Source organism: Capra hircus, chromosome 1 (genome assembly GCF_001704415.2).
Source record: "Capra hircus breed San Clemente chromosome 1, ASM170441v1, whole genome shotgun sequence".
Classification (NCBI taxonomy): Eukaryota; Metazoa; Chordata; class Mammalia; order Artiodactyla; family Bovidae; genus Capra; species Capra hircus.
The window spans coordinates 99489815-99514717 of NC_030808.1; the positions used below are offsets into that span (position 1 = coordinate 99489815).

Consider the following 24903-nt stretch of genomic DNA (forward strand, 5'->3'; position numbering starts at 1 on the left):
CTTGACTAGGATCTAGTCAGTTGTTTGAATCGTACTGTCACTAAACATTTGACATATTTTTGTCACCTGTCTTTGCTCCTTTGTAATTGTCTCTTCATCCTGAATCCTGAATCTACTCAAAAAGTCTCTTGAGTTCCTTAACTACTGGTTTTGTTAAGCAAAAGCTCCAAAGCAGTCACTCTGGCCTCCCTTAGGCTGGAGCTTAATGATCTATCTTCAGAGAATGTTCTTTTCTGACACTCCACCAAGACTTTACCTCTGCTCTGCGGGGACTGCTTCATGGTGATCATCTTACTTCAAAGGTATGTCTCAACTCCCTGTTTCTCAAAGAAAACAATCTATTATGTAAACTCACCTCTCTACACTTCATCTCAAAAATTGTATAAATCTTTGCTAAACTTCTCTTCTCTATCTTCTTTGATACTCAGGAGAAAGAAGTATCCTATGCTTTCTTCACCCTAACTCTGGGCTCTTGATCCACATATTTTTAACCATCCTTTTTTATTAAAAACCTTTCTTTCTTTAACCCCTCTGGCATTACTTTTATTTATTTTTCTCTCTTTCTGTGAAATTTTCCTGCTCCCTGACTTACACATTTTTTTTCTTTCTGTCCCCAGATGATGTTTACCAGATTTCATTTTCAGAAATTTCCTATTCCTATTCTTTCTCTTTTTATTTTTGTTCCTTATATTTCATGTCTCTAATATCCAACTCTTAAGTTCCAATCTCTCTTCTAATTCTCTACTGTCTATAAATCTCTCAGTTCAGTTGCTCAGTCGTGTCCAACTCTTTGTGACCCCATGAGTCGCAGCACGCCAGGCCTCCCTGTCCATAACCAACTCCCGGAGTTCACTCAAACTCATGTCCATCGAGTTGGTGATGCCATCCAGCCATCTCATCCTCTGTTGTCCCCTTCTCCTCCTGCCCCCAATCCCTCCCAACTCTTCGCATGAGGTGGCCAAAGTACTGGAGTTTCAGCTTTAGCATCATTCTTTCCAAAGAACACCCAGGACTGATCTCCTTTGGAATGGACTGGCTGGATCTCCATGCAGTCCAAGGGACTCTACCTGGATGTTAGTTGGTCTTTCAGAGTATTTTTTTTAAGCTCCTACTATGTGCCAGACATTAGGTATATATTGGTGTATGTGACAGATAATTTGCTTATTAATCATAGAAATAATAATTTTTGAAATTGTTTATTTTCAAATTTACATCTCTCTCTCTCTTCCCTTTAGGAAGGTTAATAGAAAAGGACATACATAGAAAGCCCTGAGTTTGAGGAGTATCTATACTATGTACTAGCAGTGGGGTCTTAGGAGAGTCACTGATGTTCTGAGTTGTGGTTTTATTAGCACAAAATGGAGATAATGGTGTCTATAACCAAGATGGCTTCAGCTATATCAGTCTAGATATCAAATGTCTAGGTAGGAATCTGGTAAGTTCCAAGATCAGTTGACAATAGAAAATATAGGCTTTCACCAGAATTCCTTTCTCTACCACATTAGGAATCCCCACAGAAGTGGTTCATAGTTCACAAATCCATCTAGACTACTGCGGTCTGGACAGCCCTTTTCAAACTTCAAGACCTGTTTTTAGACTCTCCAAACTGTAGCCACGTTTCTCATACAACTTCTCCCATAGTGTGGCCACAGACTTTGCTTTTAATTTCTCCAAGACAACTGCTATGAGTTGAATTATGTGCTTCTCAAATTTGTATGTTGAAATGCTAACTTCCACTACATCAGAATGTTTTCTTATTTGGAGATAGAATCTTTGTAGAAGTAATCAAGTTAAAGTGAAGTCATTAGGGTGGACTCTAATCCCATTTGACTCCTTTATAAAAAGGAGAAATTTAGAGTCAAAGATACACAAACAGGGAAGGTGTTGTGAGGAGACACAGGGTGAAGATGGCCATCTACAAGTCAAGGCGAGAGGCTGGAATAGATGTTTTCCTCACAGCTCTCCGAGGAAACCAATCCTGCAGTTGCCTTGATTCTGAACTTCCAAACTACAGAACTGCAAGACAATGTGTTTCTGTTATTTAAGCCACATAGTTTGTGGTAATGTGTTAAGGTAGCCTTTGGCAAGTCTATACAAGTAAGATCAACTTTAATTAAGTAAAGCCTGCTGCTGCTGGTGCTGCTAAGTCGCTTCAGTCATGTCTGACTCTGTGTGACCCCATAGACGGCAGCTGCTGAAATCTAATATGGGGCTTCTCTGGTGGCTCAGACAGTAAAGAATCTGCCTGCAGTGCAGGAGACCTGGGTGGGGAATCCCTGGGTGGGGAAGATCCCCTGGAGAAGGGAATGGCTACCCACTCCAGTACTCTTGCCTGGAGAATTCCATGGACAGAAGAGCCTGGTAGGCTATAGTCCATGGGGTTGCAAAGAGTCAGACATGACTAATACCACTAAAATACAATAATAAAAAGGGCTTATGAGGTGAAAAGTAATTTAAAACCTGTTTCCAGGGGTGAATATTCCTGGTGTAGGCCATTTCTTGTACTTGGAGTCTTCTGTCTGTTACTGTCCTTAGCTTACCATTATCATGATGTCAGGGCTCACTAATCCTAAAGGGATATCTTTCCCATCTCTATCAGCATTCAGAATCCTCCAACTTTTCCCAGCATAAAAAGAAGATAAGCCAGATTTTCTTCCATCCCCTGTTAGGCTAGATTCCTAGTTACGATTAGAATCTATGGCAGTAGAGTTCAACCCTTGTTACAAATTCCAGACACCAAAGATTTTTTTAATAATGTGGTGGTAGCTTCCATTACATTATCTCATTACATATGTCTATTCACAGCACAAAGCCTAACAAGTAGAAAATGCTAAATAAGTGACTTATTATCTTTGTTTGGAAGATATCTGCTCAGCCAGTACCAAATGAGAAAGATTCCTCTGACTTTTTAACTTTCATCCCTCCTATTTCCTTGGTCAGGCCCTTCTCCATGGTGTCTAACCAGTATTTTCTCATTCATCCTTCAGGGTTCCCTTAAATAAATTACATGTAGGTTTCCCAACATATTCAGTTACAATCAACCATTCCTTATTTTTATTTCCATAATACTTTATGCAGATTTACACTATAGCTTGCATTACATTGCATTTTCATTTCTTCATCACATTCCTGTCTGTCTTATTAAAATGTGAGTTATGTGACAGTGGCAGTCCAGAAGGTCAGTGGACTTATGGTCCAGTCCATAGGACAGTGTCTTGCAACATTTTGGCTTCCGAAGTCCCTAACACATTTCATGGTGTGTATTAATAGTATGGTCTTCCCAGGTAGTGCTAGAGGTAAAGAACCCACCTTCCAATGCAGGAGACATAAGAAATGGGAAGATCCCCTGTCAGAAGGATGGCAACTCACTCCAGTATTCTTACCTGGAGAATTCCATGGACAGAGGAGCCTGGCTGGCTACAGTCCACAGGGTCACAAAGAGTCGGACACAACTGAAGTGACTTAGCACATGCACACACATTAATAGTATATGCTGGATAAATATTATTGAGTTAAATTACATAAATATAGTCAAAGAGGTTCTATGTTATTTCCATTTATCTAATTTTAAATATCTCAGAAATCAGAATTTAATTTCTTAGTCACTCTCGGATTCATTCCTTGTGAGGATCTCAGAGAGGCCATCCTCCTTCCCATCCACGCAGCATAACGAATGATAGGATATCAGTTATTTCTTGAGAAACTTCCCTCTAGAGAAATAAAAATGAGATTTTTAAAATTCACAAGACTGAAAATTCTGTTATCAATTATTCAGTCACATTAATACAACATTACATTTAAAATGTATTCCATTTTCTCTAAAAGGATGAGTCTTCTGATTTCTTAAAGGCATGATTTGCTTATGTGTTAAGTTCATGAATAATTTTATTCTATCAGGATGCATGTATTGAATTAAGGTTCCTAAGTGCTCAGATCATGGGTTGAAAGTTCTGAAATACATTTCCCTCAAAATGCTTTCTCTCAATAAAAAGAAAATTACCCATTCAAAATATGTGGTCAGTGCAGAAGAGGAGAAGTTGTACAGGCTCAATAAAAACTTTTGGGTGAACTTACAATTTTATATTTTATTATTCAATGCTGTGATCCTTTTATATTTGAATGAATAAATTATGGTTTCAAACTGATAGCTAAAGATTTTGACAAAATAGATTAGTCAGCTGTATTAGTTTTCCAGAGCTGTTGTAACAAAGTACCATAAACTAGGTGACTTAACATAAGTTTATTTTCTCAAAGTTCTGGAAGCTGGAAGTCCAAAATCAAGGGGTCAGTAGGACCATGCTTTCTTGGAGATTGTGTGGAATTTTTCCTTGCCTCTGCCTAGCTTCTGGCTGTGGTTTATCATCCTTGGTATTCCTCTTCTTGCAGAGCCATCATGCCAATCTTTCCCTCATGTGGCCATCTTTCTCTAAGTGGTATCCTCCTTTCTTGTAAGTTATATTGGATAAAGAACTGGCTCTACTCCTGTGTGATCCTTTGATCTGAAACAGATTGCCAGATGTTTCTCCTGCAAAGATAGGTTTATTTGCAGTCAACAGAATTTCACTTTGGAATCTGTAACTATGGCAAGCCACATGCAAGTCCTCCAAAGGCAAGGGAAGGAGAATGATTATATATAGGAGAAGAAAGTTGGGAGGGCTGTAGTAAACAAGGAATCCATGAGGTTTCATTGGCTGAGTCCTTCCCAGTAAGGAAGAGGAGTCTTTCTTCTTCTGGTTGGGCTCTGCTATTATCTTCACAAAGCATGTAGGCTCCCCCTTCTGATGTCCCAACTTTCTTTAATTGCTATTTTTGTCTATTAAAATTTTCACATCCTCAACCTAATTATATCTGCACTTCAACACTTAACACCTACTGTGCAAAATTTTGTCACTGTAAAAATAAATAAACAAATGCATCTTTGATGGCAAAATTCAGTAAATGTCATGAAAAGAAAATTAATCATAAGAATGCTTGTATATAAGCAACAGTAGGCAAGAGTGTGTGGATGATTATAATTATTGTTAGAGACAGTATAGAAACAGTTCTTCCTCTCTTTGATGCATAACTCATTTAGATTTGAGGCCAATAGGACAAAGCATAGTCTAAAAACACTAGGATGGTTTCTATGTTTACTATTTGTAACATATGGGATACCTAATTTTAGACATTATTCTGCAGTTGTATACTAATAATCACATTATGTTTTTCTAAGTTTAATATGAAATTGTATAAGCGTCTTAATAGTTAGATTTCCTAGGCTGATGAGTCTAACACACCCTTATTATGTATCAGATTCTTCACTACATAAGAAAAGGTTTGAGATTGTGTTTTTATGATTGTGTATATGTGCAAAGTTGATCATTTAATACATGTAAATAAGGTAAATAAGCAAGAAACTTTCATCTACATCCATTTTAACTTTGTAAAGCATTTAATATTTACATTTTGATACAAAATGCTATAATTCTACAGTCTGACTTGGCTATAAATTGTATTCCACAGATAAGGAAACTGTCAGTCAAAAAGTAAATTGACATTCAGTTAAGTTTTGGGAGACAGGTTAGCTCTCATTTCCCTTGGTTCATATCCTCATGATACTATTAGTTTGCTACTTATTAGAAAATGTATTTCCTGTTCAAAAGCAGAGATTGACTGGGACCCCACTATGAACAATGAACTGAGACATGCAAAATGATAGACGGGATTCCTATTGAGAAGATAGTTGCCACTTAGGTGAGCCGGTGCAAGATTTGCACAAGTTTACTAATAATTAAATACTGAAAGAATGGTATAAGTAAGAACTTCGAGGTTCATGGAAACAGAGAGGAGAGAAGGGAGAGGAAGCACCAGAGACTGGAACTGTATAAACAAAGGCTTCAGTGAAAGGAAGGATTTGAACTAGGCTTGTTGTAAACTTGTTGAGTCCGAAGCTATGCCTATTTCCTTTCTTTGATACCATCACAGTGCATGCATCTGAAAAATAGTAGCTGCTCAACTTGTTGCTTTAATTTGAATAGCCATGATGTTTGGGATGTGTTAGAGAGGGAAAGACTGAAGCCCAAAAGATGTTAAGAAACTACTGCAACAATTCAGGCACTCCAAAGTGAGTGCTTAAGGGAGCAGCTTCACTGGGAATGTAAATGGCAGGTGAAGCAGAAAGACATTTATTGAAGTGTATGACTAAGTACATACATACGGGCTAAGAAGAAATAGATTATTCTGAGGTTTTAAGTTTGACTTTATAGGAAAATGAGAAGATATTGACTTATTTTCTTCTTTCGTAGCCGTCCTTAATCTGGGCACCACGGACTTCTAGGATTGTAGAATAGAATTCAGAGTCCCTGAGGCTGTTGAAATTATTAGCAAGTTTATGAGTATTAGGGAGAGTCTTCTTAGTTGTCATTAAGTTTTTGGCAGTCTGAGTCTTTGAACTTGCTAAATACTATACTTGTATTCAAAAGTATAGTGATAACTGGGATTCCCTGGTGGCTCAGACTATAAAGAATCTGTCTATAATGACAGTCCATGAGGTTAGAAAGAGTCAGACATGACTGAGGAACTAACACTATCACTTTACGTTCACTTTCATAGTGATGACTAAGCAAGAGCCGCAGTTCTTCAAAGAAGCATCCCTCTTTAAAAATATTGACTGATGTGACATCTCACAGTATCTTTTATCAACTGTTGAAACAAGATTATGGAAAATAGAACATAATATTGTAGACCACGAGCTTTGTCATCTCCTTACTGAAAAACTGTCTTGCCTAAGATTTTTCTCTTACTGTTAAATGAGAGACTGACAATACCTGCCTCTTAGGGTTGTTGTGAGGAGTATTATGAGAACGCGTTTGCTGCATTTTTAGTACTCAGTATATCTTATATTGTTGGTATTGTTTATTATTATTATTCTCATTCAGCTTTAAACTTTCTTGACAATCCATTATAGTGGATTGCTTTCCCTGTTTGCCATGTCTCACTTAATTACCACCATAAATTTGATAGAAATCTATTTTTAACATTTAGGTTACAGTTGAGATGTAGACAGGTAAATGCCTTGCCAGAGGTCATACAGCTAGCAAATGGCAGAGTCAAAATTGCAGGAGTCAGGAAACGCTTGCGTAAAGTGGGCAAACATGAAGGAGGGCACAGAACAGAGCAAATGTCCAGTGACATGATGAGCAGCTGGGTAAGTGACGTGAGGCAGCGGTGCCACAGAGACTCAGAAAGAGATCACACATTCCATAGGACATCATGTTCTTGCTGGGCCAGTAATCCATCCCAGGTTGGCCAGCTTCAGCTCTCTGAGTGCACGAGTGTGAACAGTGTGTGGGTGAGAGAACATGACCTCAGGGAAAATGAGGTTGGGTGTGAGAGTAGATAAGTTATGACCAGCTGCAGTGGTGATTACAAAGGTTCATTTACTTTAATCTATCATACACTGATACAAAGCAGAATCCAAGTTTACATTGAACATTGTCCAGATAGGTTTCCTATGTGACAGAAAGCATTTTTAATTCAGCTCTCAAGGCCGATAGAATATTTTACACACACACACACACACACACACACACACACACACACACACACACGAAAGTGATCAGAAACTACTATGCCCTCACATAATAGTCCAAGTTGACCACTGTCAAGGATTGTGTTATTTTTTATCCTTGTGGGCAGCCCTAAGACTTGGTTTGGTTGTTTCTAAGCCTGAACCTTTCAGTGATGGCTCAAGGCCACTGTATCAAAACTGGGATTCCAAACAATTAAGGATAGGGACCTTGAAGGAAAACAGCCAAAGACATTTTGTCATATAAGAGTCCTGTGTATAAAGGAGGAGAGACAATAGAAATCCATAGTAGGGCCTGCAGACCAGGAGTGAATCCTTCTTCAAACAGAAATTCTAAATTGTTATCCTTTGTTTTCTGCAGCTTGAACTTGTATGCGACCACTTTAAGCACAATGGTTGCATCTATGGCAGTAAATTGCTGCCTTTTAAGAAGGTGTTATAATATTTACATATGCTAAAACTTTCATTTCATGATTGCTTACTTGGTAATTGTCTATTGAGTCTTTTTGCTGTTCATTCTTTAAGCTTTAGCTGTATTCTTTTGACAATTTTAGAGGAGGGTCAGGGAAAAGAAAGAAAATGAACCACATTTAGAATAAATATTAAGATTCACAAAATTTGGAGGAGGTACATAATTAACACTATACATATATGTATTGGGGCTTCCCAGGTGGTGCTTGTGGTATAGGACCTGACTGCTAGTGCAGGAGACATAAGCGATGTGGTTTGATTCCTGGGTCGGGAAGATCCCCTGGAGAAGGGCATGGCAATCTGCTCCAATATTCTTGCCTGGAGAACCCCCTGGACAGAGGAGCCTGTTGGGTTATTGCACAGAGTCAGACACAACTGAAGCGACAGCACAGCATAGCATATATATGAATTGATCGAGATTATGATTTTGAATTATATTTTGACTAGAAGGCAGTGGAGGTTAGCACATTAGCTTTAATTGGAATGGACCTGAGTTTGAACGCTAGCCCTGTCTATCTTGTCCTTGGAAATCAACCTCCTCAAAACCTACACTTTCTTATATGTTAATGGGAATGATAATGCTCACTTCCCAGGGTTTTTTTGTGAAGATTAAAAACTATAATCTATATTAAGAACCTAACACATGGAAGTACTAATTCACACCTGACTGTTCATGGCTCCAATAATTATGGCTAATTAGAAATTGGCTGTAGATTATATTTTATTAAATGGTTGAATAGGTTTCTATCTCTGTAGGTTTCATTGCACTATATTATGAGTAAGACTGTTACTTAAATGACTCTCTGGTATAATTAGGCCTTATTAGAGGTTGTAATAAGTCTTGCAGTATTCTTGTCATTATTCCCAAATCACTGGACTATTATACTAAAGATAGTCAAGTTACAGATGGACTAGAACATTTATCCTCCACCTTTTAGAAGCCCATACTCCATTCTGTAAAAAAAAAAAAGAGTGTGCTAATTAAAACAGAATAAAAGCACAACCCCAAAGTCTCAAAACCATCATGCTACATATTATCTTTCTTAGCAGGAAGTTAAAAAGAAGTTGAAAATGATTGGCATAAAACAAGTTATTTTCATTATCAGTAGGTTTTAATGTGCACATTGTGAGTTGTGCCACAAGTATGCACAATTATGCTCTGGAATTATGCAATTCCAGTTAGCTAGGGTTCTGAATGAAATAACATCTTCCAAAAGTACATAATAATTTGCCAAGAAATAATTTAGGCCCAGTAAATTTTTGCTACAGCATGTTCATTGTTTTAAAATTTATAATTATTATAAGAAGCTTGTTCAGTATTTGGCAATTAAAAAAATAATCTAATTAGACTGATTGTGCAAGCTAATTTCTAGCCCCAGATGTGAGCCTGTTAGCTAAGCAAGGTTCCTGTGCTTAAGCAATCATGTCTGCATCCACACCAGAAGGTACCAACCGGGCAAAGGTCCAGCAAGGGAACAGACAGAGCTCCTGGGGCAGGAACCACGTCCTGGGATTTCCCTGAAGTCGGAAATAGACTTTGCTTCCTGTTGAAGGACTTTATACTCTTTTCTTTCATGAACCAAATTTCCAATCTTGTTATAAAATGTAGATAGATGCTTTTAGCATCTATAAAGTCAATAATCTAGCTTTTTTTTTTCCTTCCATTTTATTAAAATGGAAGGTGAGTCATAGATTGCAGTTAACATGGAATCATAGAAGGTCAGTGCCTGAGAGGATCTTTGAGATTCTTTGGTGAAGTTCCCTCTTCAGGCAAGTGATGCCTGGAGACTTGCGTAGGACCTAGAGTCTTAACTTAGGGCCTTGCATTAGAAGTATTGGCAAGCTCTTTCTTTTTTTCCCCTCCTATAATTTTTCACTCTATTTTACTGGAAAGAAACTTAGTCCCCCTCCCCCTTCAGTCTTTTACCTCTTCTACAGGGCTTATTGGAAAGCTAGATATGTCTATAAATTGAAGGAAGTCACATCAGCTGTGACAGTGGATATGAAAGGCTCATAGGCTGCTAATGCCCCCTTTCTGTACCTCAGTAGCCAGCGATCTTTTTAATGAACTGTTGGCTTCTGTTTCTGCCTCATCTTGGATCTTGGATGCCTGCCAGGAACCATCTTGGATGATGTGAAAAAAAAACCAAAAAACCTGAGTGTGTACAGTTGCTGGAGGGAAGTTTTACAGTTCTAGGGAAGAAGCCGAATAATCAAAAACTTAGAACTCTTACCCTGTTTTGTTGGGTAATTGTTACCTCAAAAAATAGAGTATTTTCTTCTCCTTTCCCAAGTAACCATTTATCTGGGAAGCAAGTTATTAGCAATCCAAAATTGCTCAGTGGAGTAGTGGGGAAATGGTGTGAAAAATGAGGATAATGAAAACAAAATATTTTACAATAAAATATCTTCCAACTCATCCATTTTATTAAAAAGAAACCCTTTTGATAGCTAATGTGTACAATGTTTCACAAATTTTCCTCTTCATTTTTTTAAGCAGATTTAAAATAGAACAAAAATTAGACTTCAAAGAAGCTTTGTATTCACTGAATATAACTGAGATATTTAGTGGTGGCTGTGACCTTTCTGGAATAACAGGTAATATGAAAAATTATTCTTATATTATCAAGTAAATATGTCCTCTTAGAAACTGTGTTAACTGACTGATCTTAAAACTGAAAGAGCATTTGGCCCCAGAAATGTCATCGTCGTGTCAAGCTGTCTGTAAACAAGCGCGCTATTTTGCATTTAAGTAGTTTTACCTAATGAGAGTCAGACAGCATGTTAGAATGTTAGATAAGCTTTCTAACCACACTTACAATGAAACGTTGTAGGAAAAGTATTATATGGGGCTTTTATTCCAGCTCTGTTTGTATTTCCTTATCTGAATATTGGGAATTACAAATTTGAGGCTCTCATCTAAGCAGAGCTAATAAAACTCCCTGTTTGCAAATGTTAATTTGGTAATATTAGAGGCCGTGAAATAGGCATCTGCAAGCTGTTGGATGACGAACACAGTCTAGAAATTGTAAGGCTGCGGCTTGTAGATTTAGCTTGAGACTGACAACACATCAGAGATGGAGCTTTTATACTAACTGGCACTTGGGAAATTGTGCATGGTTAAGATGCTCTCTTTCACAACAAAGCCCAAGAGACTCTTTATTTCTCATCCTGGCAGTACCTACTAGTTCAAAAATAACTAAAGAGAAAAAAAAAATGGATGAAGAGGGACTAATTATCCCGCTATTTTAAATTCTTTTAAATTCAGTCTTCTGTTTTATAAAGAAAAATAAAGTCCTAATGATACAAGCTTGTCTGTTTGATGGGGTTGGATATCCTAACCTAGAATTATTGTGTATTCCTATATAAAATGTGGGCTTTGGAGAGGTATTCATTAACTTATTCACTTATCAATTATGTGGGTAAGTGAACAGAATGAATGAGTTTTCCTGGTGGAGGAGGTGGGTGGGGTACACAGGTGACATAGATGTTCATTATCACCTTCACACATGATTTAGCTGCCTGTTCTCACACTGACAGATAGATCTGACTTCTTTGACAATTTCATCAGCATCAGGAATGAGGCAGTCAAAATTAAATACCGCAACAGGATTCTGTCTAAGTGTGACCTGGAATGCAGCCACCTTACCAACTTGAAATAAACTGAGCCATTTTTTAAACACCTCTTCCTCTTAAATTTCTTCCTGGCCTTCGGAAGCTCACTTGCTATATCTTGGGCATTTCAAACAGCCACTTGCTCTGCAAATTCCCAGCAATTTGTGACTTCTATAAAATCTCCTTTTACATCAATAAAATAACCCAAAATGCTTTATAAGAGAATTTGTATAAGAGAATAACCCTGAACAGAAAAGAATAAGTGTCCAACATTTTTTGCTCTGAGTTACCTCTTTGAGTTGATTTAACGACTTTGGTTCTGTCTTATTGCTTGATATAGAACAACCACAGCCAAAGCTGGCACTATTTCTAGTCTTTAGGAGAACAGTGAATTAATTCCCTGCTATTAGTACTTTTTGTGCAATAAGCATTTGCTAAAGGCTGTTGTGGTGGTTCAGTGATAAAGAATTCACCTGCCAAGCAAGACACGCAGGTTTGATCCCTGGGTGGGGAACATTCCCTGGCTAAGGAAATGGCAACCCACTCCAGTATTCTTACCTGGGAAATCCCAAGGACAGAGTAGCCTGGCTGGCTACAGTCTGTGGGGTCTCAAAGAGTTGGAGATGACTGAGTGACTAAAACAACACAAAGGCTACTGTGGATCAGTCCAGTGCTACTGCTATGGGATATTTACACAAAAGAGACACTATCTTATACTCAGATCGTCCACAAATTTGAATGAAATGTTTTTGAAGGAGTTATTTTTGCAACTTTTAGATGAATATTTGACTTCTGTCACCCTTAGTAAAATATTTAGCCTTTCTGAACCTCAATTTTCTAATCTATTAAATAAACAATATATCCCAGTGGCAGAAATAAAAGGACATATATAAATCACCTTGTTCAACATCTGTTATATAGAAGATGGGCTTCCCTTGTGGCTCAGATGGTAAAGAACCCACCTGCAATGTGGGATACCTGGGTTTGATACCTGGGTAGGGAAAATCCCTTGGAGAAGGGAAAGGCTACCCACTCCAGTATTCTGGCCTGGAGAATTCCATGGACTGTATAGTCCATAGGGTTGCAAAGAGTTGGACATGACTGAGTGACATTCACTATATAGTAGATACTCAGTAAATGTTAAATGCAAAAAGAAAATTGAGCAAATGGCACATTAATATTTACTTGCACATCTTCTAGCAAAGCTACTGGAAGTTTCTTATCCTCTTAACTTGATGAAGACATGCTTAAAATCTTCATAGAGAATTAAGGGAAGAAATGATTACAAAGGTATAGAAATCAGTGAGTTGATGAAGTTCAGATCCTGTGTTCTAATCTAGCATCTTCCAGGTCCTGTTCTTTTTCTAAGACAGTGCCCCCTCTGTAGAAGATGGAATACAGAAGGTCAAATTGCTCACTATACTAGCCAAAGGCTCATTTGGTTTGGGGCCAGTGGTAAACTGCATGCATGAAATTCTCCACTCATTCCCAATCTGCTATTTGGTCTTCATTCTTTGTATGGGCCGCTCAGTCATCTACTCTGTGCTCTGTATGGAAATCCTTATTCTAGGCAGTTGTGGGGAAAAAATGTGCTTATTTGCATGACCTAAAAAGACCACACTCCTGCATTTTAGTTTAACCACGCTCATGATATGGATGCCCCCCTTTCTCCATCTGAATTGTTTCTATCACTGGACATATTCTTAAACATTGATTTATTTATTTGGCAAGTATTTATTATAAGTCAGCTAGCTATCTGCCAGGCAATTTTCAAGAGCTGAATAAAATCCACAAATTCCCTCTCCTAATGATGTTTACATCTGTTAGGGCAGATGGACGATTAACAAGTTATTAATTAATTAAATGATGAGGTGATAGATGGTATGAATTAACTAAAATAGAGTCATGGGATAAAGAGATTAGATCAGATAAGAGCAGAATTAGACACGGTGGAAAGAGAAGATTGCTTTGAGGAAGTGTCATTTTTATTGACACCTAAGTAACAGGGGACCCAATCAGGGTAAATTCTGGGAAAAGGGATTTTAAGCAGAGGGACAGATGAGACTAAAGCCTTAATGCTTGACCTTGTAGCTGGAGCTATTGGGTGAGGAAAGGAGGGTAGGAGATGGGATCAGAGGTAATCAAGGGCCCAGACAAAGTCATCACACACACAGTCTGGAGTTATTTTTAGGAAGCCATTTTTTATGCAAATCACCCTTTGATGACTTCTCTCTATCTTGCCTGAGGGGATTTACTTTTCTGTAAGCTGTCGGAGATGGTTCCCCTTGACTAAATTATTTCTTCATGAAAACATTAGTCACACAATCATGTCCAACTCTTTGCGACCCCATGGACTGTAGTCTGCCAGGCTCCTCTGTCCATGAGATTCTCCAGCCAATAATACTGGAGTGGGTTGCCATGCCCTCCTCCAGGGGATCTTCCTAACCCAGGTATTGAACCCCAGCCTCCTGAATTACAGAAGATTCTTTACCACCTGAACCACCAGAGTAGCCCCTATTTCTTCATAAACTCTTCTAAATTCGGTTGTCTTGATGGAGTCCACCTGCATCACATCAGCTTTCTCTCTCAAGAGGGACAAAACACTTTTATTTCCTCTCTCTTCAAGTGTTAAGGCTCGCCTTGCTTTCTTCCACCCTCTCGCCCTCACTGAACCCACCACCACCTTTCTGTTGCTTCTGTGAGGATCGTTGTCAGGTCTATCTGGTCTTGCCGCAGCAGGGACGGCAGATGGCCTCTGAACTTCCGGTTTCACTTCCCCCTTCTCAAGGAGATGCTCCACAGGTCGCTATATCAGAAAGGCTTCACACATACATCAGTTTCACCGAGGGGATGAGTGGGGCCTTCTCTCTCAGCTTGTTTCCACAGCAGAACAAAATGTTGTTAGGACACTGTCTTACACTGAGAAATTTGACAGGTTTTAAAGCCTAGCTCTGAAGTGGTTTTGGAACAGATGACACAAAAGCCCTATAGACTTTTATCACCTCACCAGTCTTGAAGGAAAGTAAATTTTGTTCTAAACTCAGATCAAAACCCAATACAGAATTTAAAAGGCAAGTTCGCTTTGAGGTTGAAAACATAGGGTGGGATTAATTCATATCTGTAAAGCCTTTTTCATCTTATCTGTAGACCATGACGAAAGGGAGCAAAACCCTTGGTCCACTGAAATATTTCACTTAGTGGGGTACCTGACTTGTGGTTGATCCCCTTCTATCTATACCTTTCATATCTGAGCTAAACTTGGTCTCTTCATGTTTTCTCTATATCATCTCTGCAAGAACTAAACCTAAACCACCTTTATCTCTAGAAAATTAACCAACTTGGAAAGATTTTTTTTTTCCCTTTTTCTTTGTTCATTTGAAAATGTAATGGGATCCAATAAGTAATGGTTCTGAGTTTTAACCCTTAAATGCACTTTCATGTTTTCTAACAGATTCTTCAGAGGTGTATGTTTCCCGAGTAATGCAACAAGTTTTCTTTGAGATAAATGAAGAAGGCAGTGAAGTTGCAACATCAACTGGTAGGACAAATGATGTCACAGGAAGCCAGAAGGAAGGAATGGGGAAAATGAGCATGAGGATGCTGGCACTTTGTGGCTCTCTGACCTCCTTTTCCCCTCCTGCTGTTCAGTACACTATAGGAAGGGCAAAGTGGTTATTTAAGCTATTTATGCATCTGTGTGGCTGGAGTTTAAGGCAAAAAAAAAAAAAAAGAGAGAGAGAGAGAGAGAGAGAGAGAAGGGACTGATATCTACTGATATCTATTTATTTGTGAACTGGATTACCTGCCCAATAGCAGTCAGGCTCAAACCTGAAGTCATGATTGCTCAGGAATATTCACTCTTAAGTGAATTCACTCATTTCATTCTTCCTCTGTACTCTTAGTTCCTCTTTTTCTAATTTGATTCTTGTTGTTGTGTCTATGGCAGTGGCTCTCAAACTTAGCTGCGTGTGAGAGTTGGCTGAAAAGCTTTTACAAATTCTGTGCCCAGCCTAGAGTACTGAATATTGAATACCCTAAAATATTGAATCAGTATCTCTGATGATGAGATTTAGCCTTCAGTATTTTCTTACATTTTCCTAAGTGATGACAATGTGCATTAAAGGTTGAGAACTACTGCTCTCCAGCGACTTGCAGCTTATCCTTGGTACTATGAGTATAATGCATAGACCAGCAGCATCAGCATCATTCTGGAACTTATTAGAAATGCAGAAGCTCGGGCCCAACTCCAGACTGACTGATCCAGCATCTGCATTTTCCAAGGTCTCTTGGTGACTTGTGTGAACATTACAGTTTAGGAGCCGCTCTTTGATATCTCCTTGAACAAGTGGCATTTTGAATAGTATCTATGCTGCATAAAAGTAATACTCAACAAATAATTGGAGAAAAAGCCTTAAATTCAGTTAGAAATGGGAAGGCAACTTTAATGAATTCCTCGTAAACGTATTTTAATTTTTCAGACTCTTTGGATTTTAGCCAGTATATAAAAGATATATCCTTTTAAATAGTCATATTGTTAAATTTATATCCACATTATTAATTTCTTGATTAATTTATAATGCTATGTAATGCCAATCAGAGAAGGCAATGGCACCCTACTCCAGTACTCTTGCCTGGAAAATCCCATGGGTGGAGGAGCCTGGTAGGCTGCAGTCCATGGTGTCACTAAGAGTCAGACACTACTGAGTGACTTCACTTTCACTTTTCACTTTTATGTATTGGGGAAGGAAATGGCAACCCGCTCCAGTGTTCTTGCCTGGAGAATCCCAGGCACGGGGAAGCCTGGTGGGCTTCCATATATGGGGTTGTGCAGAGTCGGACACGACTGAAGTGACTTAGCAGCTAGCAGCAATGCCAATGGATTTTGACTTCTGGGTGGGGCACACTGGGCTCCCTACTGTTTTGTCATCTCCTGAAGTGCTCCTGTATGGGCTATTATAATCCTTAGAGATCAAAGGTGGTATTGGGATGAAGTTGCTAGTTCATGTAGACAAATTTTCCACTTGCTTTTACATAGAACTGGAAGAGTCCTTATAGATCATTGTCTGATCCTCTCATTATGTAGGTGATAAAACAGACCCATGTGTGGAGCGGTTTGCCCAAGGTTATATTAGTAAGAAACAGTAGGGTTTGGACTGAAACCATATTTCCTGACTTCAGGTTCAGAGATCTGCCGTAGCCCAAGGCCTCTTGTTTTTAGTATAGAGTTCTCTAAGAGGAGGTAACAATCATTAAGGGATCAGCAGTGACCCTGATGTATCACCTTTATTAGTGCAAGTATTTTGACTTTCAGGCATCTTCTCAGTGGATTTACAAGATACCTGGATAGGAATTAGGAGTTCAAACATTATAAAGTAAATTATCTAATGTAAATAAAAAGTGAGCAGAAAGTTACTGCTTAAAAGATGACATTTTCAGCTGCTTTCACTAAATTGAATCTAGTATCTGGCTTTCTTCTTCATTGAGCATAAAGTGTGAAGTTAGAATTATTCCATGAATAATCCAATATCTTTCCTCTGCTCTTCAATTTTTAGATTTATTCCAAATTTCTCTGTATTTAGAAAATGGTTATTTTTCCACATGTCAACTCCTCAAACAAAAATGGCCTTTCCTGTCTACAAAAAATATTGTGAATATTATGGATATATTTTCTTTACTGATCTTTAAATGTGAACATGTAAATAACTCTTGTCTCTATTTCATAGGCATAAACACACCAGTGATTATGAGTCTGTCACGGAATCAATTTATAGCAAATCATCCATTTCTGTTTATTATGAAGAATAACCCAACAGGTACCTTTTTGAGAATTCCCTGGGGGAACTGTATAAGTTCAATAGACCTAGTCTATTGAATCTGTTAGAATCTTGCTGTTAATCACAGTCTGTTCCAGCTGAATGACAGTCTGAAATCATTTGTTCTTTCCATTTATTGAATTTATTTTAGTTTTTTCCAAAGTTTTTTAGTGACTATTTGTTGAGTGCTTGTTTTGTACTAGGCATTATGTTTTAAGAGATGTCAGTGACCTATTATAGATCAGTACTAGTAATAGTTGCCAAGATAGTTTGTATAGGTGCTGGTGATGTTAAATACCAATCTGTACAGGTAACACCATTCCAATAAGTCAGATATTTGATGAATAAAGCCGTAGAAACTCAAAGAGAGTTGTGTAGTTTGCCTAAGTTCATACAGCTGAAAAGTGGCAGAGTGAAAATAAGACCTGTTTGTCTCAGAAGTCAACTTTCTTTCAATGGGAGTAGAACTCGGAATTTGCACAGTTGTGAAAGGTTTCCTAGGTAGATTCCAAGAATAAGTGACTAGCTATAGGCTCTGAGTGGCAGGGAGGGATCAAACATTATTCCAATTCCCTAATTTGGGCAATTCTAGAAGATTATGCAGTTAGGTACAAAAGGTGAGGGTAGTAGTCATTTGGACTGGCATTACAGACATGGTGGATGCATAAATGCAGATGGTCTGGATAGATGTTTTTGCATCTTATGAAATGAAAGAGGCCAGAAATGTGTATACTGAGGAAGCTTTCTTTAAGTATATATTTAGGACTCCTCAGGAGTCATAACCTGATGACTGTATACCACTGGAAAAGAGATAATATCTTACTCATTTTTGTATCCAGCTCAGAATTTGGCAAAGTGCCCTGCACTTAATATCAGTATCTCTAGAGATTGAACGTTTGGACTTGGGTCCAAGGACCAGTTTAACGAACTAATAATTCTAAGACAAGTCACTATACTTTCTAAGCTATATTTTCCCACCCTCTATTTGAACATAATATTCGTACTTATGTCATGCTGTGCTGTGCTTAGTTGTGTTCGACTCTTTTCAATCCCGTGGACTGTAGCCAGCCAGGCTCCTCTGTCCATGGGGACTGTCCAGGCAAGAATACTGGAGTGGGTTGCCATGCCCTTCTTCAGGGGATCTTCCCAACCCAGGGATCAAACCCAGGTCTCCTGCACTGCAGGTGGTTCTTTACTCTCTGAGCCACCAGGGAAGCCTTTATCTCATAGAGGTAAATAAAAGAATATATTAAGCCTGTGACAGTGCCTGGCACATGATGTTCATTGTGAATACATCAATAAATATACATACAGGAAGGAAGAAAAGTGGAAAAGTTTCTCTAAATGAATTGATTTACATGGAGAAGAGACATAGTTAATTTCAGAAACTGAATCTGTTAGTTTAACTAGCAATACTGATATTATTTACCCCCTAAGGGATATATCAGTCTCTTTTTTTAGGTTGTGTAAAACTAATGCTGAATGACCATTCTGAAAATTACATCTTGGAAACAATGGGACAGTTTCTGATTTGCTGAGGCTTCAATTCTATAGGGGATGAATCAGTGTTACGACATAGTCTATGTCATTTGATTTACACATCCTTAACCTTAGGATATCTCTAATTTCTTACTATTAGTATGTAATTATTGAGTATGCAGAACAGAAAGAACTGAAGCTGCACTGGGCATCAATGCTCAAGGAAATATGGCATTTAGAATAATATCTGACTCTTTATTTTCCAAGTTGATGACTGAGGGGCAAAGGATATGTAATAGCTATCAGTTAAATTGTAGTGAAAATTCAAATGAATTCACTTATTTACTTATTTGTGATAATGCTTAAGTGTCAGGCCCTTAATGACAATTTCCACTGTTTTATGATCTTTATTGTAATGAGACTTTCTAAACTAGGGTTACTCCCCTAAAGTATTGTTTCAAATGAATGGCCACTCATTTATAGGAGGCTGTAAATTGTTGCCATATATAATGTAGAATGGCCGATTATCTTAAGACAATACTCGTTCAGTGATTTATTTATTTTTCCTTTCACAAATGAACTGAAGAAATCTTTGGGATTAACGAAGCTGGTGATTTACCAGTGAACTACCAAATGGCATAATGATTTATATAAAATATATTCATTTGACAGTTCCTGAAGTATGAGAATGAATGCTTTTAGTTTTAGTAAGACCAATTTTTACCTAGATTTTAAAATTTCCTTTGGTAAAACAACCTTCTTATGTAAAATCCATACATTACTTATATTTTCCTATCAGTATTTAACTTCCTATTATATATACATTTCAGTATGCTCATCCAAACCTTTTACTGAGCCAAACTTCCAGAGAAATGAAGAACAATTCTTCTTCTTTAAGGATGAGGGTATAGGGCAGCACTACAGACTTTCTGAAGAAGGTTGTGAAAAATGCTACATGAAATGTGCCATTTTCCAGAAAGTAGTGAATCATGGATTTGAAACTGACAGTGCTCCATACATAACAACAAAAAAATGTTGTGTTTAGAATTTTTTCAGGTCCTGGGTTGAGGGGAGAAGCAGACTGCAGGGTATTCATTAAAAAAATCTTTTTTTCTAGGCTGTTAGCTTTGGTTATGCTATTGTATTTTTTAGATTATGAACTAAAAAACTGCTTCTGACAGAGGTGTTTTATAGCTATGTTATTAAATATGAGGGATACCTCTTTAAGAAGTGGGCATGAAAAGTGGAAACAACAATGAATCTGCTTCAGCCTGCCTCTATACCCATTGAAACTATGTCAAGGAAGATTTAACTAATCTGTCCAGTTTAGTAGTGAGTAGACTGGTGATTGCTTGTAGACTTAATTCAAAATGTGGTTCTCCTTGGTCAGAAAAGCAGATTGAAAAGACTTGGACAAATGGCTTTTATGTAATGTCGTATACTTCTGATAGTTTAAAATTTTAAACTATTGTCTTCAATTTATGAGGTTACTTTAAAAATTCTTCAAACAAGCATTTCTGGTAAGCATTTTAATGCCATAGAATTACAAATATATAAGAGTTATTGTTGATTCCTCTTGTGACAAAATGCAGTATACAGCCTGGGGAAGTTATTTATGTTTGCATATCTGTCTGAAAAAAAGGAGTATTTGTTTTCTTGTATTGTTGGAATTATTTTGAGATTTTTGTGACAAAGTATTATTAATTATAACCATAAAAAGAAGAAAAAAAACCTGCTAGAGATTATGTCTATTTCTGTGTTAACTGGCTTTTTTAAGACTGTGTCTTTGGACTGAACAATAAAGAGTTCATGAAGAAGGGCTGTTCCTTTTTACTTCATTTCTGCCATTGTTATTTCAATACTTGTAAGTGTAATGTTCATTCACTTTAAAATTATGCAAAATTTTATTTTGTAACTTTTGAAATGAATCCTTATTACATATGAGTTTAAAGGAGATAACCCAAAGCAACACGACATTGAGCCATTCAAGCCATTTTATTTACCTTACCCTAGTTGGCAAGAAAGGTGAATGGTTTTTGACATGTCATTTATTTCTGTTTTGTCCTCTAGTTCATAGTTCCTTTTCACTTGAAAAACACAGAATGGCTGGAAACAGGTGTTTACATTTATGCTGTATACTATATCACTTTGGTGAGGATGTAAAGTATGAGAGATGTGAAAATATTGCCTTTAGCAATAAGCTCTGATTCAGAGCTGAAGGAGGGGAACTGAGAAGCTGCACTTTTAACCCCAAGGGTTTATATTACATGCATAAAGAGATGACTGCTAATGCCTAAATTTAAAGCGTTTCCTATGCTCATCGCCATTTTATCACTCTACGTTTGCCTGACTGAGTCTCTATATTTAGAAGAACACCTCTCTGTCACTTTAATTTTGCTTTCCTTTATGAAAAACAGAACTAGTGCATTTTCCATGACAAGCTGTTGTGGATGTTAATATGCTTCGCAAATGATCAAAAAGTGATTGATAACGATACAGTCATCTATTTTAGAGAAGTGCTATTTTTGTTATTAGAAGTGTTTGTTTGTTATTAGGCATTATCAGTTTACTGTATAAGTAAAAAGACTAAATGGCTTGTTAAAACATTAAGAAAAATTGATTATTATCATTTTTTTCTCCAGAAATTCCTAAAGATCTTTTTTTTCTTTTCCTAGATTCAATTTTGCTTATGGGAAGGGTGACAAATCCTGACACCCAAAAGATGAAGGGGAGAGATTTAGATTCACTGTGAATGGAAAGTGCAGCCTCAGAATAGAAGGTTATTCCTGGAAAATAGTTGACCGGCAAAATATCATCAACTATTTTTCTATATATCTTTTTCTGTCTTAAACAGTGGCTGTATTAATCTGTATCGATGAATAAATGAAATTCTGCATTAAGTGTTTTTGTGCTTTCTGTATTTTTATAAAGTATATGTGAATAAAAAGCAGTGAACTTACATAAAATATTAATATATTAGAATAGTCTATCTATGATATCTTAGATATAAAAGTCCTGTCTTAGATATCAAAGTCTCTATATTCCTACAAAACCAAACTATCTGACTCCCAAGTATAGCACCTTCATCCAGACCATGGGGAATTGAGTCAAGAGAGAGTGCATGTTCTGGTACCTCTCTGGGGTGCCACTTGAGATACCAAGATCCGGTACCTATGATAGTAAATGAACTTTGAGTATTTAGTTTATTTTAACTTGGCATTCCATGTGTTATGTTTAATAGTTGCCTTGTTTCAATACATATCAATTTGTTCTTGATTGATGCCTTAAACCTGTGAAGGAAAGTAGAAGCAACAAGAACTTTTTAATAAAGCTTTCCTATACATGAAATTGGCAGCTAAATTAGTGTAATTTAGGAGCCTGACTGTCCATGATTTTAAAACACTGAGCTAATGGAAGATTAGAGCCAAGATTGTAATCTACAAACATGAAATGCAACACACTTCCTCTGATGTCAGATGTAAATACCCCCAACAATACTACTTTCAAATGACTTCGTATAACATTTCACAGTTTTTCTATTTTCACGTTAGTGATGTAAAGTGTCCTTTTGTTTGTGCTGGCAATTCTCTGCAGAGTTTAATGATAATGGCTTCCCTTTGTTGAGCCCTGATTTTGTGTCAAGGACTGAAGTCAGCACTTTTTGGACATTATGATAAATGCAGGAAAGATCCATGAGCTACTATTACCCATATTCCTGATGAAGAAACTGAAGCTCAAGCACAATATAAGCAGTCAAGGACGCATAACAAATAAGTATGGAGTCTTTACCGTATTTCAAAGTTTGAGCTCAGGACTGTCTGTATCAGGAGACTGTGACCATAATCACTGAGTCCTTTAAAGTAGTGTAGATTTTCCCCTGAAACTTCATGCTGTCTGGTCTCCAATGTCTAGATGTCCGTCTGTAGCAAAACCTAGAGCAATACTCAAGACCATATGAAGAGAGCTTTACAACGAATTGTGATGGCTTCAAACCATAACATAATCAAAAGTAATGCTAGCTTTCCTAGACTGTAAACTGCATCTTACTTAGATATAACACAGTGAATGCTAATATATATGTTAGTGATATATCACGTTTGTTCTTCATCATGGAACTGATTTTAAAATATGTTTGCTTAATTTAGGAAGAAGAGCACATATTAAGAGGACAGTAGTTTTATTTTCAGGTGTTTTTCTTGGGTTAGGTAAATTTATACATTCTCTTCCATGTGTTGCATGTTAATCTGCTCTGGACATTCATTCATCCCTTCCACAAATACTTACTGAGCTTCTATGTTCTAGGCACAGTTGTCTCCAACTCTTTGTGACCCCATGGACTGTAGCCCGCCAGGCTCTTCTGTCCATGGGATTTCCCAGGCAAGAACACTGGAGCAGGTTGCCATTTCTCTCTCCAGAGGATCTTCCCGACCCAGGGATCAAACTTGTCTCCTGCATTGCAGGAGGCGTCTTTACCACTGAACCACAGGGGTAAACTAGTAAACAAAACTGACAAGGTCTCTGACCTGACCAAACTGACAATTTACCAGTGGTAGAAACATAGTAAACCAGTGGAAAAAATAAAGTCGATAATGAAATAGCAAGGAATTTATAACATCAAGTAATGTAATAAAGTGATTATCCAGGTTTCACTTTAAGTGTACGTTTTCATAATATGTTCCTAATATATACGCCTCTCTTAAGTAAGATCTGTTAAATGTCTGCCTCAGTTTTCCCACTGTGGAGTCCAACTTTGCAATGTTGCTGTTTTCTCTGCCAATTTCATTCTCTACATCTGGTAGGCATTACTTGCCTTACAAAAGGAGATGGTTTAATCTCCTTATAAAAGAGAGTAGCCTTCTGGTGTGGATTCAAGCTTAAAATATCTCCTTTCCCCATTCTAGGCACATAGTTGCCAGAGCACTTCTAAGATTAAAACCTTAGTCTTCACCCTCATTGCAGTTAACTCAGTGGTTATTATAGTTACATATTACAAAGGTTAGAAGTGTCTGGAATGTATTTATAATATATGTGTATTTATTTATTTATGAAATAAAGTAAGTATGAAATAATTTTCTCTGCCAAGCTATATGAAACCATTAAGATTCACAACAGTATAAAATATATGTGGGATAAAAATATTTTCAAATTAATAACTCTTATAAAAGCCTAATACATTATATATATAAGCTTAATATATCATATATATATGACATAATTTCAAAGTTATTAGGAATTAGGTTTCATTGACTTCACACAGTTATAATACATGGGATATTTTAGAACACAGAGTCTATTACATTAGGAAATGGGACCTGGGAGATCAAAGGTCTGAGACAATAAACAATTTCTATTTCAGGGGTGAGGTTTAGAGAAGTCTCTTGAATTGGTTAATAAAAACCTGGAAACCTTGAAAGATACAGAGAAAACTTTAGGGCAAGTTTTATTAGAAGCCAGTGTTTTGGACCTCTGTAAAGAAGATATTTTCTCTCAGGATGGCATCAGATACACCCTATATGGGGTAAGTTGAGATGTGAGTCCTGAGGCCGACTCCATGCTTAGAGTGGGAAAGGGGGTCTACTGAAAGTCTGCTCGTAAGAGCACTATTTCTCCCTGTGGTTTAATCACTAAGTTGTGTCCGACTCTTGCAACTCCATGGTCTGTAGCCTGCCAGACTCCTCTATCCATGGGATGCTTCAGGCAAGAATACTGCCATTTCCTTCTCCAGCGGATCTTCCTGACCCAGGATTCTAATCTGGGTCTCTTGGGTTGCAGGCAGGTTCTTTACTGACAGAGCTACTTTTTTTCTGGCTCCTTGTGTGATCATCTCTTAATCTGAACCCAAAATTTAAGAGATCAAAAATCTAGTTTCCATCTCTTTTTTGATGCCTCAAGTGACCACCTTAATGTTATAATATAAAGAAAATGAAAGATGATATATTTTTCACTAACATTATATTT

General features: G+C 37.4%; 1 protein-coding gene across 2 annotated transcripts in view; it reads left to right on the plus strand.

The window, feature by feature from the left end:
• The window catches only part of SERPINI2 (serpin family I member 2), a 35863-nt gene extending 14012 nt beyond the window's left edge, over window positions 1-21851 (plus strand). For both annotated transcript variants that reach the window (XM_005675359.3, XM_013964454.2), the window contains exons 6-9: window positions 10539-10636; window positions 15105-15191; window positions 17377-17466; window positions 21621-21851. In XM_005675359.3, coding sequence (XP_005675416.1) covers window positions 10539-10636; window positions 15105-15191; window positions 17377-17466; window positions 21621-21697 — 352 coding nt within the window. In that variant the 3' untranslated portion in view covers window positions 21698-21851. The remainder of the gene's footprint in view (window positions 1-10538; window positions 10637-15104; window positions 15192-17376; window positions 17467-21620) is intronic.